Source organism: Poromitra crassiceps (assembly GCF_964638095.1).
Source record: "Poromitra crassiceps genome assembly, chromosome: 2".
Classification (NCBI taxonomy): domain Eukaryota; kingdom Metazoa; phylum Chordata; class Actinopteri; order Beryciformes; family Melamphaidae; genus Poromitra; species Poromitra crassiceps.
In genome coordinates this window covers 28,817,643-28,835,148 of record NC_139624.1, presented here as the reverse complement: position 1 = coordinate 28,835,148, position 17,506 = coordinate 28,817,643, and the positions used below count along the sequence as shown (strand labels likewise).

At 38.7% G+C, this 17,506-nt stretch overlaps 1 protein-coding gene across 1 annotated transcript; it reads right to left on the bottom strand.

Moving 5' to 3' along the window:
* Positions 1-545: 545 nt before the first annotated feature.
* Positions 546-13,962, bottom strand: klhl42 (kelch-like family, member 42). The gene is made up of 4 exons (XM_083631948.1): positions 13,396-13,962; positions 11,868-12,373; positions 11,561-11,754; positions 546-2,589 (listed from the first exon to the last, which is right to left on the bottom strand). Exons 1-4 carry the CDS (start codon positions 13,651-13,653, stop codon positions 2,141-2,143), a joined length of 1,407 nt encoding a protein of 468 aa, XP_083488074.1. The 5' UTR covers positions 13,654-13,962; the 3' UTR covers positions 546-2,140.
* Positions 13,963-17,506: the final 3,544 nt, after the last annotated feature.

Sequence of the window (17,506 nt, the reverse complement as noted above, 5' to 3'; positions counted from 1 at the left end):
TAGAACTCCTTGTTATGTTCATTCCACAGACTGGGGAAATGCTTAGCGTTTAGCCGTAGACGTACCAACACAGAAGAAACGTCTGACCTTTAAAGGCTGAGGACCGCACTTTGTGAATTCACAACGTGCAAAGTGCGCTCCATCAGCCTCCCGGACCTACTGTATATTACAGGAGAACAGCTGGGACACTCCTACAGCCCTGAACTCTTCCATCTGTCCTGCCAGCTGTGTATCGACTGTCTGACCACTACAATGTTCTGCCCGGGCGAGATCGCCCAAATATGGTGGATGTGGGTGATCTCTGTGACTGGTTGTGTCTGCGATGGGTCGTTTACACCGAGCTTCCCCGGGAAATAATGGAGAAGAGTGACCTGCAGTACAGAGACGAGGCAAAGCAAATAAATTAGATGAGTCATTGTTTGAATTATTTCATTTTTGTTACCTGGTAAAAAATAAAAAAATAAAAAAAGGATTGCAACAATAGATCCCTGAACATTTTCTTTATTGTCATGACTCAAATTTCCAAGATGTCAAAAAAAACAAGTAATGCAGAGAGAAGCTGAAATCCATGAAATAAAAGAGAAAACATTAGGTTTCGTCATTCTAATAGTTACCCAAAACTTTTAGGGTTTCAGAAATGAACTTTTATGTTCACTTCTCATTGTCTGGACACCCCAATCATTAAATCAATGAACTGAAAAGTACATAAAAGTAAGAAAATTCTACTTTAGTGGTGGGGGGAAAACAAACAAACAAACAGCAGTTTTGGTCAGTTGCTGGCAATGTAACACAGTCTTGCATTTTGTGCTTGTTTTGTATAAAATTCTACACTGTTGTTGGAGAAGGCACATTGTGCATTATCCATTTCATGGAATTGCGTTGTAAGCTTTGCTTAGTATATCTTGGAAAAATAAGACTTTGCGAGTCCACATCAAACTCCCCCAGAGTCATTTCAAAACTCAACCAATGTCACTGTCGCACAATAAACCTCTTAATTCACATCAAACTGGCAGTGTAAAACCAAAGCCATTTATTAATTAGTATCTGCTATTGACAAGAAATGTTTTGTTTCTGAGAACAGCTTTTAAGGTTTGTAGTGAACTATGGATGAACATGTTTGCAGATGCCATATTTGCAATGTAAACATCAGGAATGTATCGTGACCCATAGATTTGAAAAGCATGCTGTTATGATGCTGTGGGTCTACTGACCAGCAATTCAACACGGTCATTCTTGTATCGATAGTTTTTGTTGTTGCATCCATAGCAGCATACTGTATATAATGTAGTGCGTTTCTCTCGAGGCACAGTGGTCACAAGGCGTTCCACCTGGCAACCGGAAACTAAAGGCTCATTTATAGTAGGGCGCCCGACACCTTTGATAAGTGTTGCTCAACAGAAATGACGTGTTTTCAACAGAAAAAAGTGCCTCTCCACACTTTCCTTTCTTGTCGGGAAGATTTCTTTTATGTCGCAGACACCATCATATTTTGTCGTGCAATGTGACTGGCTGGGTGCACACTAACGTCACTCACCATGGTGATTGTAGTTTTCACTGAACTGAACGTCCTTACAGATATTTTGGTCTGTCTTTTTTTTTTGTCCTTGTTTATTTTGTTTAGCTCATAGCAAATATGGAGGGTAGCCTATAGATGAAACAGAAGTTAAGTTAAGACAGTATTGCCACATGTATGATTCTTCAATGAAAGTATACAAAGATGGGCAGGTGGCATTAACGTTGTGGAAAGAGATTGCCGATACCTAAATATGTTGGACTACAAACGTTGGAGGAAAAATCTACAGGACCGGTAGGCTATGTTTACTATCTTTATTGGTCAGACGAAAATGTTACAGTAGGGCTAAACAATAAGCACGCGGTGGTCGAGAACATTCTTCTGTATGGAAGGAGACGACTGAAACCTTTCGCCGAAGCATTCATTACAAACGCTCGCGTCTCTTTATTTTCTGTCGAGCGACACGTATCAAAAGTGTTGAGCGCCCTGTACCATAAATCAGCCTTAATACATTAATGCCACAGAGCTCCACCCTCTGCGAGAATAAATAAGCTACACTTTGAGCTATATGGGCTCCAACTATCTCCATTATTGTCCATTGATGTCCTTCCCATCGACCCCCGCCGATCATAACACATTGGGCAGGTACAGGGAGCAGAGCAGCATGTTCTGGCCAAGAGCGGGGAAGCGTCTGAAGGCCTCCCAGGCGTCGGAGAAGATGTTGTACTTGAGGAAGACGCGGTGCTCCAGGCTGGTGGGCAGGCTGACGTCGCGGCTCATGATGTAGATGCCGTCGTTGTGCAGCGTGCACGTCAGGTTCATGCCCGACTTGGACGTGTTCTCTTTGAGCTGGAGCCACTCCCCTGTGGCCACGTTGTGGGACTGCACCGTCAGCATGTCCTCTGGCTGGCTGGCCCGCCGCCGGCCCGCCTCCAACTCGTGCGTGTACCCGCCCACCAGGTAGATGGTGTCCTCCACCGAGAGCATCTGCTGCTTGCGGACGTGCGCCGAACAGGAGCGGAACACGGTCCAGGTGTCCGAGGTGGGGCAGTAGCGGAGGACGCTCGTGTTCCTGTCTGTCAGAAGCAACAGAAAAACCCGATGTTAAACAAGATAACTGGCAAAAGTGACGGAGATTGTTTCTTCTTTTTCCACAAATGTCCACACATCCCCTGTGTACCCACCAAGATTCAAGATGTTTATTGTCACTCCGGCTGCACAAGTACACTCGTGTGATCTTTGACAACAAGGTTCTTATCTAAGAAATGAGCCAATCAAACTTCCTGGTGGAGAAAGTAAACAGGATATAGCCTGAATCAGGGGTTTTCAGAGTCTGAGACTATGAGCCTCCGCTCAGACACTTGGACAAAGCCGCCCTCCCTCCATCAGAATTATGTTATTTCATCCCATTGCCACTCAACAATTGAGCCAAGATAGCCTGGTATTGCTGCTGATATACTGTACTCAACACTAACATACTGTACTCAACACTAACATACTGTACTCAACACTAACATACTGTACTCAACACTAACATACTGTACTCAACACTAACATACTGTACTCAACACTAACATACTGTACTCAACACTAACATACTGTACTCAACACTAACATACTGTACTCAACACTAATATAATGTACTCAACACTAATATAATGTACTCAACACTAACATACTGTACTCAACACTATACTGTACTCAACACTAACATACTGTACTCAACACTAACATACTGTACTCAACACTAACATACTGTACTCAACACTATACTGTACTCAACACTAACATACTGTACTCAACACTAACATACTGTACTCAACACTATACTGTACTCAACACTAACATACTGTACTCAACACTAACATACTGTACTCAACACTATACTGTACTCAACACTAACATACTGTACTCAACACTAACATACTGTACTCAACACTATACTGTACTCAACACTAACATACTGTACTCAACACTAACATACTGTACTCAACACTATACTGTACTCAACACTAACATACTGTACTCAACACTAACATACTGTACTCAACACTAACATACTGTACTCAACACTAATATAATGTACTCAACACTAATATAATGTACTCAACACTAACATACTGTACTCAACACTAACATACTGTACTCAACACTAATATAATGTACTCAACACTAATATAATGTACTCAACACTAATATAATGTACTCAACACTAACATACTGTACTCAACACTAACATACTGTACTCAACACTAACACACTGTACTCAACACTAACATACTGTACTCAACACTAACATACTGTACTCAACACTATACTGTACTCAACACTAACATACTGTACTCAACACTAACATACTGTACTCAACACTATACTGTACTCAACACTAACATACTGTACTCAACACTAACATACTGTACTCAACACTAACATACTGTACTCAACACTAACATACTGTACTCAACACTAACATACTGTACTCAACACTAACATACTGTACTCAACACTAATATAATGTACTCAACACTAATATAATGTACTCAACACTAATATAATGTACTCAACACTAACATACTGTACTCAACACTAATATAATGTACTCAACACTAATATAATGTACTCAACACTAATATAATGTACTCAACACTAACATACTGTACTCAACACTAACATACTGTACTCAACACTAACATACTGTACTCAACACTAACATACTGTACTCAACACTAATATAATGTACTCAACACTAATATAATGTACTCAACACTAATATAATGTACTCAACACTAACATACTGTACTCAACACTAATATAATGTACTCAACACTAATATAATGTACTCAACACTAATATAATGTACTCAACACTAATATAATGTACTCAACACTAATATAATGTACTCAACACTAATATAATGTACTCAACACTAATATAATGTACTCAACACTAACATACTGTACTCAACACTAACATACTGTACTCAACACTAATATAATGTACTCAACACTAATATAATGTACTCAACACTAACATACTGTACTCAACACTAATATAATGTACTCAACACTAATATAATGTACTCAACACTAATATACTGTACTCAACACTAATATAATGTACTCAACACTAATATAATGTACTCAACACTAACATACTGTACTCAACACTAACATACTGTACTCAACACTAATATAATGTACTCAACACTAATATAATGTACTCAACACTAATATAATGTACTCAACACTAATATAATGTACTCAACACTAACATACTGTACTCAACACTAATATAATGTACTCAACACTAATATAATGTACTCAACACTAACATACTGTACTCAACACTAATATAATGTACTCAACACTAATATAATGTACTCAACACTAACATACTGTACTCAACACTAATATAATGTACTCAACACTAATATAATGTACTCAACACTAACATACTGTACTCAACACTAACATACTGTACTCAACACTAATATAATGTACTCAACACTAATATAATGTACTCAACACTAATATAATGTACTCAACACTAATATAATGTACTCAACACTAACATACTGTACTCAACACTAACATACTGTACTCAACACTAACATACTGTACTCAACACTAACATAGTGTACTCAACACTAACATACTGTACTCAACACTAACATACTGTACTCAACACTAATATAATGTACTCAACACTAATATAATGTACTCAACACTAACATACTGTACTCAACACTAACATACTGTACTCAACACTAATATAATGTACTCAACACTAATATAATGTACTCAACACTAATATAATGTACTCAACACTAATATAATGTACTCAACACTAACATACTGTACTCAACACTAACATACTGTACTCAACACTAACATACTGTACTCAACACTAACATAGTGTACTCAACACTAACATACTGTACTCAACACTAACATACTGTACTCAACACTAATATAATGTACTCAACACTAACATACTGTACTCAACACTAACATACTGTACTCAACACTAATATAATGTACTCAACACTAACATACTGTACTCAACACTAACACACTGTACTCAACACTAACATACTGTACTCAACACTAATATAATGTACTCAACACTAACATACTGTACTCAACACTAATATAATGTACTCAACACTAACATACTGTACTCAACACTAATATAATGTACTCAACACTAACATACTGTACTCAACACTAACATACTGTACTCAACACTAACATACTGTACTCAACACTAATATAATGTACTCAACACTATACTGTACTCAACACTAACATACTGTACTCAACACTAACATACTGTACTCAACACTATACTGTACTCAACACTAACATACTGTACTCAACACTAACATACTGTACTCAACACTATACTGTACTCAACACTAACATACTGTACTCAACACTAACATACTGTACTCAACACTATACTGTACTCAACACTAACATACTGTACTCAACACTAACATACTGTACTCAACACTATACTGTACTCAACACTAACATACTGTACTCAACACTAACATACTGTACTCAACACTATACTGTACTCAACACTAACATACTGTACTCAACACTAACATACTGTACTCAACACTAACATACTGTACTCAACACTAATATAATGTACTCAACACTAATATAATGTACTCAACACTAACATACTGTACTCAACACTAACATACTGTACTCAACACTAATATAATGTACTCAACACTAATATAATGTACTCAACACTAATATAATGTACTCAACACTAACATACTGTACTCAACACTAACATACTGTACTCAACACTATACTGTACTCAACACTAACATACTGTACTCAACACTAACATACTGTACTCAACACTATACTGTACTCAACACTAACATACTGTACTCAACACTAACATACTGTACTCAACACTAACATACTGTACTCAACACTAACATACTGTACTCAACACTAACATACTGTACTCAACACTAACATACTGTACTCAACACTAATATAATGTACTCAACACTAATATAATGTACTCAACACTAATATAATGTACTCAACACTAACATACTGTACTCAACACTAATATAATGTACTCAACACTAATATAATGTACTCAACACTAATATAATGTACTCAACACTAACATACTGTACTCAACACTAACATACTGTACTCAACACTAACATACTGTACTCAACACTAACATACTGTACTCAACACTAATATAATGTACTCAACACTAATATAATGTACTCAACACTAACATACTGTACTCAACACTAATATAATGTACTCAACACTAATATAATGTACTCAACACTAATATAATGTACTCAACACTAACATACTGTACTCAACACTAATATAATGTACTCAACACTAATATAATGTACTCAACACTAATATAATGTACTCAACACTAATATAATGTACTCAACACTAACATACTGTACTCAACACTAATATAATGTACTCAACACTAATATAATGTACTCAACACTAACATACTGTACTCAACACTAATATAATGTACTCAACACTAATATAATGTACTCAACACTAATATACTGTACTCAACACTAATATAATGTACTCAACACTAATATAATGTACTCAACACTAACATACTGTACTCAACACTAACATACTGTACTCAACACTAATATAATGTACTCAACACTAATATAATGTACTCAACACTAATATAATGTACTCAACACTAATATAATGTACTCAACACTAACATACTGTACTCAACACTAATATAATGTACTCAACACTAATATAATGTACTCAACACTAACATACTGTACTCAACACTAATATAATGTACTCAACACTAATATAATGTACTCAACACTAACATACTGTACTCAACACTAATATAATGTACTCAACACTAATATAATGTACTCAACACTAACATACTGTACTCAACACTAACATACTGTACTCAACACTAATATAATGTACTCAACACTAATATAATGTACTCAACACTAATATAATGTACTCAACACTAATATAATGTACTCAACACTAACATACTGTACTCAACACTAACATACTGTACTCAACACTAACATACTGTACTCAACACTAACATAGTGTACTCAACACTAACATACTGTACTCAACACTAACATACTGTACTCAACACTAATATAATGTACTCAACACTAATATAATGTACTCAACACTAACATACTGTACTCAACACTAACATACTGTACTCAACACTAATATAATGTACTCAACACTAATATAATGTACTCAACACTAATATAATGTACTCAACACTAATATAATGTACTCAACACTAACATACTGTACTCAACACTAACATACTGTACTCAACACTAACATACTGTACTCAACACTAACATAGTGTACTCAACACTAACATACTGTACTCAACACTAACATACTGTACTCAACACTAATATAATGTACTCAACACTAACATACTGTACTCAACACTAACATACTGTACTCAACACTAATATAATGTACTCAACACTAACATACTGTACTCAACACTAACACACTGTACTCAACACTAACATACTGTACTCAACACTAATATAATGTACTCAACACTAACATACTGTACTCAACACTAATATAATGTACTCAACACTAACATACTGTACTCAACACTAATATAATGTACTCAACACTAACATACTGTACTCAACACTAACATACTGTACTCAACACTAACACACTGTACTCAACACTAACATACTGTACTCAACACTAACATACTGTACTCAACACTATACTGTACTCAACACTAACATACTGTACTCAACACTAACACACTGTACTCAACACTAACATACTGTACTCAACACTAACATACTGTACTCAACACTAACATACTGTACTCAACACTAACATACTGTACTCAACACTAATATAATGTACTCAACACTAACATACTGTACTCAACACTAACATACTGTACTCAACACTAACATACTGTACTCAACACTAACATACTGTACTCAACACTAATATAATGTACTCAACACTAACATACTGTACTCAACACTAACATACTGTACTCAACACTAACATACTGTACTCAACACTAACACACTGTACTCAACACTAACACACTGTACTCAACACTAACATACTGTACTCAACACTAATATAATGTACTCAACACTAACATACTGTACTCAACACTAATATAATGTACTCAACACTAACATACTGTACTCAACACTAACATACTGTACTCAACACTAACACACTGTACTCAACACTAACATACTGTACTCAACACTAAAATACTGTACTCAACACTAATATAATGTACTCAACACTAACATACTGTACTTAACACTAACATACTGTACTCAACACTAACATACTGTACTCAACACTAACATACTGTACTTAACACTATACTGTACTCAACACTAATATAATGTACTCAACACTAACATACTGTACTCAACACTAACATACTGTACTCAACACTAACATACTGTACTCAACACTAATATAATGTACTCAACACTAATATAATGTACTCAACACTAATATAATGTACTCAACACTAACATACTGTACTCAACACTAATATAATGTACTCAACACTAACATACTGTACTCAACACTAACATACTGTACTCAACACTAACATACTGTACTCAACACTAACATACTGTACTCAACACTAACATACTGTACTCAACACTAACATACTGTACTCAACACTAACATACTGTACTCAACACTAACATACTGTACTCAACACTAACAGACTGTACTCAACACTAACATACTGTACTCAACACTAACATACTGTACTCAACATTAACATACTGTACTCAACACTAACATACTGTACTCAACACTAACATACTGTACTCAACACTAACATACTGTACTCAACACTAACATACTGTACTCAACATTAACATACTGTACTCAACACGAACATACTGTACTCAACACTATACTGTACTCAACACGAACATACTGTACTCAACACGAACATACTGTACTCAACACTAACATACTGTACTCAACACTAACATACTGTACTCAACACTAACATACTGTACTCAACACGAACATACTGTACTCAACACTAACATACTGTACTCAACACTAACATACTGTACTCAACACTAATATAATGTACTCAACACTAATATAATGTACTCAACACTAACATACTGTACTCAACACTAACATACTGTACTCAACACTAATATAATGTACTCAACACTAATATAATGTACTCAACACTAATATAATGTACTCAACACTAACATACTGTACTCAACACTAACAGACTGTACTCAACACTAATATAATGTACTCAACACTAATATAATGTACTCAACACTAATATAATGTACTCAACACTAACAGACTGTACTCAACACTAACATACTGTACTCAACACTAATATAATGTACTCAACACTAACAGACTGTACTCAACACTAACATACTGTACTCAACATTAACATACTGTACTCAACACGAACATACTGTACTCAACACTATACTGTACTCAACACTAACATACTGTACTCAACACTAACATACTGTACTCAACACTATACTGTACTCAACACTAATATAATGTACTCAACACTAACATACTGTACTCAACACTATACTGTACTCAACACTAACATACTGTACTCAACACTAACATACTGTACTCACTACTCAGCACTACACCACATAGATCAAAAAGGTCAGTTTTTCCCACTTTGGGAAAGTGGAGAAAACAGTAGCCCCCCACCTAACCCCAGACTGTCACAACAGCATGTACACAAATATAAATGAAAAATAAAAGTATACTCAGCAGAACTCTACTCAATATGCACCATCATGTTTCATCATGACTGGACAAACTTGTGGACTTAGGACCAATTGTGTGATAGCAATGTCATTACAGTGACTTTTAGGCCCTCTACAGGACAACTGGGGATAAGTCAGTAATTCATTGTTTGTCCTGTTGTCCTACTGAGCAATTTGTGTTTGTCTTTTTCATTACTCTGTATTCAACGGTTGCAAAGATATCTTGGCAGGACAGACACAAAAACACAGACCACACATCAGGGTAGGAAATTAGCGGGGGCTTTAGGCAAAATGTTCCTAAAAGAAATCTAAATTTGCCCTTGGAATTGAGACGATGGGGGCTTTTAAATGCCCCTAAAATAAAGAGTTTAATACTTTATGTATTTTAACGTTATTCTGTATTTGCAAAGCGCGACTCGAAAATGGCCAGCTACTGTACGCATCCGTACCATCACAACCCCCGTCCCCTCCTCCTACTAGCGTTATTTACCTCAGTGACAGGCAGCACAAGCTAGCTGGCCAGCTAGTTCACTAGCTAACATTAACTTAAGAACATAGAAGAAAAACATACGCAAAGCACCCGCTGAGTCACAACTCACAACTAGAAAGATATCAAAATTATATAGAAACTGCTGACCCTCTCCCGCTCTGCCCAGGGCCTAAAAAAGCTGTCAAAGAGTCTACTGTTGTTGATATACGTGTTTGTTTATTTTTTGTCATAGTTATTTGAAAGGTTTTTGCCAAGCACATTACATAACAAGCCAGACAATCAACAGTGTTGTTGTTGACATAGGAAATTAAGGTTTTAAACTGTGATTGTTTATGAATTTTTAGAAATAAAATATGCTTGGACAAGAGTCATTGATTGGTCTATCGAAGGCATTTCCCAACATTTGATCAAATTGCCCTGGAAATTATCCAAAATGCCCCTGAAAACATATTTCACAAAGGCAAAAAAAAAAAAACTTGATTAAAGGTTAATCTCCTACCCTGCCACACATAAAACATATCCCGAGATGTGGGATATAACAAATATACACAGGATTTGTTGAAGTTCCAGCCTGCAGGAACAATCTAACATGCATCACTCTTTGGGTGCCATGGTGAAAGATGCATTTGGTTCAAAGGTTAAAAAAAGTTTGTGTCACCGAGAAACAGTATTTCGGAGGTATTTGAGCCACACCAACCTCTTGCAGTGTATCCGCCCATGACGTAGATCATGCCCTGGCATTCGCAGGCAGAGAACTCGGCCAACGGGTCGGGCATGGAGGAGACGCAGGTCCACCAGTCTTGCTCTGGGCTGTAACACTCCACTGTGCCCAGACACTGGCCTCCCACTGCGTACAGCTTCCCTTGTACTGCCAGCAGCTTGAAGTTGGACCTGATGGAGGGTGAGTGGAGTATGACAGCAGCCACCCGCTGATGCTCTTTACAGTAACCTGACTCTTAATACCTTGTGAGAGGAAGTGTGCAGGTCCAGCAGCCTTTACTTACCTCTTCTGGTTGAGCGGAGCCACGTGGTTCCACTCATTCCTGCAGGGATTGTAGCAGTGAGCTGCAGAGATCTCCTGACTCGTCATCCTGTAGCCGCCGACGATGAACAGGTAGTTGTCCAGGACAGCCGAGCCGTACCCTCTGACGTTGATCATATCCTGAGGCAGGTTGTTGGCGAGCGGCTTCCAGCGCTGCTCCACCTCCCCGTACCTCAGCATGGACCAGGGCTCGTCCTGGTCGGGCACGTCCAGGGACAGGCAGGTGAAGTCTCCGATGGCCACCAGCGTGGCGGTGCCTTTCATGCGCATCTCCCTCACCTGGTCGCGCACGGCGGAGGGCAGGCTGCAGAACTCCGGCCGCCTCAGCATGGGGTGATAGTAGCACGTCATGTATTTGAGGCAGGCGTGGCGCAGGTCGTGAGTCCCATACACTTCAGACAGGCTGTACAGCTCCACGCAGTTCTCCTGTCGGATCTCCGAGGTGAGCAGCTTGAGGATGGAGGTCACCTGCAGTGGTGGAATAAGTACTGAGATCTTTTACTTAAGTAAAAGTAGTAATACAACAAGGTCAAATACTTCATTACAAGTAAAAGTCCTGCATTCAAAATCTTACTTAAGTGATCATCTCAAAGTTTTTCATGTAAATACATGTTGTTAGGTCACTATCTAGCCAACTGAGTTAACACAATGCTAATTGAGCATATGGCCCGTTGATGGAAGCGTTTGCATTTTCAGTATTGCAACATTTCTGAACTGGGTGTCGACGACACAGATGGTGCAACACTGTTTGGATCTCACCTGAAATTACTGCTCATCGCCATAGGCGTCGCCAAAGAGAACAAAACTGAAATCTTCGAGATTATCGCTTTAAGTAAAAGTACATAAATATTGGCATCAACATGTACTTTTCACAAATGCCATGGCAATGTCGGGGATAGATAGGCAAGGCTTTTTATGTGAGTAAGGGAGGGTCCAGGAGGGTTGAGGTGGGCAGCTGTGGAGAAGTGTCAGGACTGTCCCACTATCTTTCAAATTGACTCATTCAAGGTGCAGAGGGTGTGGTGTATACACACTTCTTGCTACTCGCTGCTCTACCTGTCAATAGCCCAATGTAACGGAGTACATTTTATTGAAGAAAAAACAAATGTGCACACAATGAAAAACCTGGAGGGGCTGGACAAAAGAATAACTATACACATAGGAAAGTCAGCACACTAGAGGTTCCTCTAATCTCTTTTTTCTTTGTGTGTGTGTGTGTGTGTGTGTGTGCAGACTTTCATCTGTTTTACAGTATACATATATTTTATTGCAGATGTACTTGTAAAGTTTTCCATAAAAAAAACTCTTAGAAGTACAATTATTAACAAAAAAATACTCAAGTACATGTAAATGAGTAAATGTACTTGAGTAGTAGTATACCCACCAAAGAACTACCATAAAATGGAAATAATACTCAAGAAAAGTACAAATTCTAAATTGTACTAGTACAGTACTTGAGCAAATGTACTTAGTTACTTTCCACTGGTCACCTGTAGGAAAGAGGCCGTCTCGATCAGGTCCTCCAGTGTCTCGTTGACCACCTGCACTTTGGATGTGTTGATGAACTCGATGACCAGCTCCAGGCCCGGGACGCTGAGCCCCTGCAGCTGCACGCAGTCCTCGGTGGACTCTCTCATGCCGGAGCTGTATAGCGCACGGAAATAGTCGCTTTTCTCAATCAGCTTCTTCTTGTTCACCTCGTACGTTTTGTCGTCCATGACGATTGCAATGATTTGGTCAGATGACATAGTGGCTGTGCGCTTAGCTTACACGACTAGCGATTTGTTGTTGGTCGCCCTCTTCCAGCCTTATGAGCCAGTCCGTTTACATTTCACCGGCGAGGGACGTCTGTGGCCGGCGGACTATATATGGCATTGTTCAGCTCATAGCATGGAAGAAGTTTCTTCAACCGGGAAAGCTAGCTGGCTAGAAAATGAGCTGCCGCAGCTAGCGGTGGCTACACTGACCAAATAAGCCCTTTTTCTCTGGCTAGCATTCCTCAACGGTCCACCACAACGCCATTCCAGTATCTAAAGATGTCGGCTAAATAGAGACGATTGTTCCTGACACTGGTTGTTGCATTTTCTGAGCTGCGTGCAAGTGTTTCTGCATGGTGGTGCCCCGAGCTGTCAAAATTTCAACTGTTTTGATTCTGTAACAGGCGTCATTTCCGGGTTTTCTTCTTCTTCGTGAAAGTATTCGCGCCTGCACGCTGCTGCCATCTGCCGGTAAAGAAACGACTAGCTAAGAATTGGAAAGCCACAACAGAGACCAAATCACCGTGACGTCACCATGTAAACAAATTTACTTCCGGGTACCACTTGGGGAAGGCGGCAGGTTTAAATGTGCGTGTTGTCAAATAAATGCTGTCAAACCCTCTCGTTGTTTTCGGCCGACTACTTTCAATTTAAATGGTTAAACGGTTGGTAAACATGCTTGTCCGACGTATCTAGCCTTTCTTCTGTGTTTGTTTTATGTAGTTAGCTAGCTAATAATGTTTGTTTGTCTGTCAAACTCGCTGTTTTTTTGCAGACTCGTAACCTCGCGTCACCAGGCTCTTCTCGGTGAGAGCAGACTCGTTAACGTTACAGACAGAGCTACCGACGCCACGTTAATTTAATTTAGCGTCAAGTCTACTCTGGTCTGGCCCAAGCTAGTCTGGTCTCCACTAACGTTAGTGAAAGTGTTGTTATGAATGATATTAAACAACAACACAACACGGACGAACCATTTTTGTCTTCTTTGTCTGTTTTTGTCTTCAACACGTCAGTTTGTGCCGTTCACCGCCATTATAATGTGTGGACCCAGGGGTACCCGGAAGTAAATGTAAACATCCCGCTGATTTGGTCTATAGACCCTTCTCACGGGGGCCATTTTGTGTCGAGAAGCCAGGGTAAACACAGGTGCAAGCAAAACACTAATGAGGGTTTCCAAATTCCAATCATGGAAGTTGGAAACCCTCATTAGTGTTTTGTTTGCACCTGTGTTTACCCTGGCTTCTCGACACAAAATGGAAATAGGTTGATGATACAGATACAGTATTGATCGATATGTATTATCATCTATCAGTGATCACTGCTTGCTATCAAATTATGGGAGATATAGGCAGTTAAACGTTGAATGTTATTGCTATCCCTGAGATTTTGTTCTGTTTTAAATCCTACACTTGCTTCAAATGCCATTTCAAACAAACAATTAACTAAATCTGCAGCAAAGTTGGTTTACAATAGGGGTTTACTAGCATAGCTTAAGCTTACATAGAAAATGCCATGTCTTAATTACCACAGTGTGTCTCGGTTTGCCTGCTTTGATTGCAGGTCTGATCTGGCACCTCATATTTTGCACTCTGGTGTACCAGAGAGACAGTGAATCAGCAGATTTATAGGCAGTGGGGGGAAGGTTGTCATTTCATATAGCATTTTTGCACTCTTCCCCTGCAGCTGCCATGGAAATATGACTCGTAGCCTAGAGGACGTTCAATTCCAGATAATAACTGATCTCTGTTCCTGAAGGACATATAGAGCTTGTGTGTGTGTGTGTGTGTGTGTGTGTGTGTGTGTGTGTGTGTGTGTGTGTGTGTGTGTGTGTGTGTGTGTGTGTGTGTGTGTGTGTGTGTGTTGTGTTGTGTTGTGTTGTGTTGTGTTGTGTTGCTGGAGTCTTCACTGAGACCAAGTATTATAGTTTTGAAGGTATATTCCACCCAAATACTACTTTCTGTCCAAGTACTTATAGTTTTGAAGGTATATTCTGTGCTTTAAAACACAAGTACTTAGACAGAAGTAGTATTTGGCTGAAACATACCTAAGTACTTGGACATTAAGTAGTATTTGGATGGAATATACCTTTAAAACTATAAGTATTTGGAGAGAAGGTAGAATGTGGGTGGAATATATCTTCAAAACTATAAGTACTTGAACAGAAAGTAGTATGTGGATAGAACATAATGCTTAGTCTCTGGCTCTACAGATCCATAGTATGGCTCTACCAACTAACATGCTGGTTAGCTCAGATGGTAGGGGACCATACTTACAATGTAACAATCTTGGGGCTGAGGCTTCAAATCTCACCTGGATCAAGTGTTTATAAAGGATGTATTTCACTTTATATTAGGGTACACAAAAAGATTAACAAATGGACAGGTAATGATTCAGTGCTCATAAACTACTGAGTATGATGCACCACTTTACAATAGGGTATCCTACACAAAAAGACTAACTAATAGACAGGTAATAATTAAGTAATGATTCAGTATTCATAAACTACTGAGTATGATGCACCACTTTACAATAGGGTACACAAAAAGAGTAACTAATGGACAGGTAATAATTAAGTAATGAGTAACTAACAATTAACTATATACTCACAAACTGACCATTGACTAACCATTAACTAATGAGTAATTACTCTACTAAGGAACTAACAACTAATCATGAACTAATGATTAACTACTATACTCACAATGTGACCTTAACTAATGATTAACTAATATATTCATGAACTGACATTTATTAATCATTAACGAACGATTAACTACTCTACTCATGGAACTTTTTATTTTCTATATTTTTCCCCCAATTTTTTTATCCCATTTTTATCCCTTATTAGTGCTAATTTTAATGTATTTATCCTGGTTGCTGGTCCACCCTCTGCCGATCTGGGGAGAGCCGAAATTGGCTCCATGCTTCCTCCGAGACATGGGCAGTAGCCAGCCGCTTCTTTTCACCTGACAGGGGAAGCTTCACCGGTAGGACATAGCACGTGGGAGGATCACGCTATTCCAACGAGTTCCCCTCCCTCCGAACAGGCGCCCCTAACGACCAGAGGAGGCACCACATCAGCAACCAGGATATTGCATGTTTTGGTGAGGGGTTCCTATATGAAGGAAACCCCCAGGGGGCACAGGGAGAACATGCAAACTCCACACAGAAAGGCCCTTTTGACGACCCCACCCGGGCTTGTGGGCACTCGAGGACATGCAGACGGGCACACTCCTTCAGCGCTCACAGCGTCCCAGGTGGGAATCGAACCCAGGACCTTCTAGCTGTGAGGCGACAGCAGAGATGCTCACATGTCACTTTTTGCAAGTCCAAGTGAAGTCTCAAGTCTTTGAGCTCAAATCCAAGTCAAGTCTCAAGTCTTTCATCACAAGTCCAAGTGAAGTCTCAAGTCTCTTATGACTGAGCGTTCTATCATCTGCTGCATGCAATCCAGTCTGCTTAGAACACTGCATAGCTAAAACTAAGGGATTCAAAGCATGTACTATATTACCCTCACTCCTTTATTAGAATACAATATCAGCATTGATTAGATGACATTAGTAAACATTTCCTTAATGTTAATGCACCAAAAAAATATAAATAAAAAATAAAGATTGTTCACAAGTCCCAAACCTCAAGTCCAAGTCAAATCTCAAGTCTTTGAGGACGAGTCTCAAGTCAAGTCTCAAGTCACTGTGTGTGTGACTTAAGTGCGACTCAAGTCATGTGTCTCAAGTCCAAGTCCCCATCTCTGGGCGACAGCGCTTACCACTGCGCCACCGTACCCCCTCTACTCATGGAACTGACCAACTAATCAGTAACTAATGATTAACTACTATATTCA

Bases quoted from the DNA above. Each gene is read 5' to 3' on its own strand.
- klhl42 (XM_083631948.1), bottom strand. From the start codon at position 13,653: ATGTCATCTGACCAAATCATTGCAATCGTCATGGACGACAAAACGTAC. The intron at 12,374-13,395 runs GTGACCAGTGGA...CCACCACTGCAG, and splicing joins AGACGGCCTCTTTCCTACAG to GTGACCTCCATCCTCAAGCT. The intron at 2,590-11,560 runs GTTGGTGTGGCT...TGCTTCTGACAG, and splicing joins GGGCGGATACACTGCAAGAG to ACAGGAACACGAGCGTCCTC.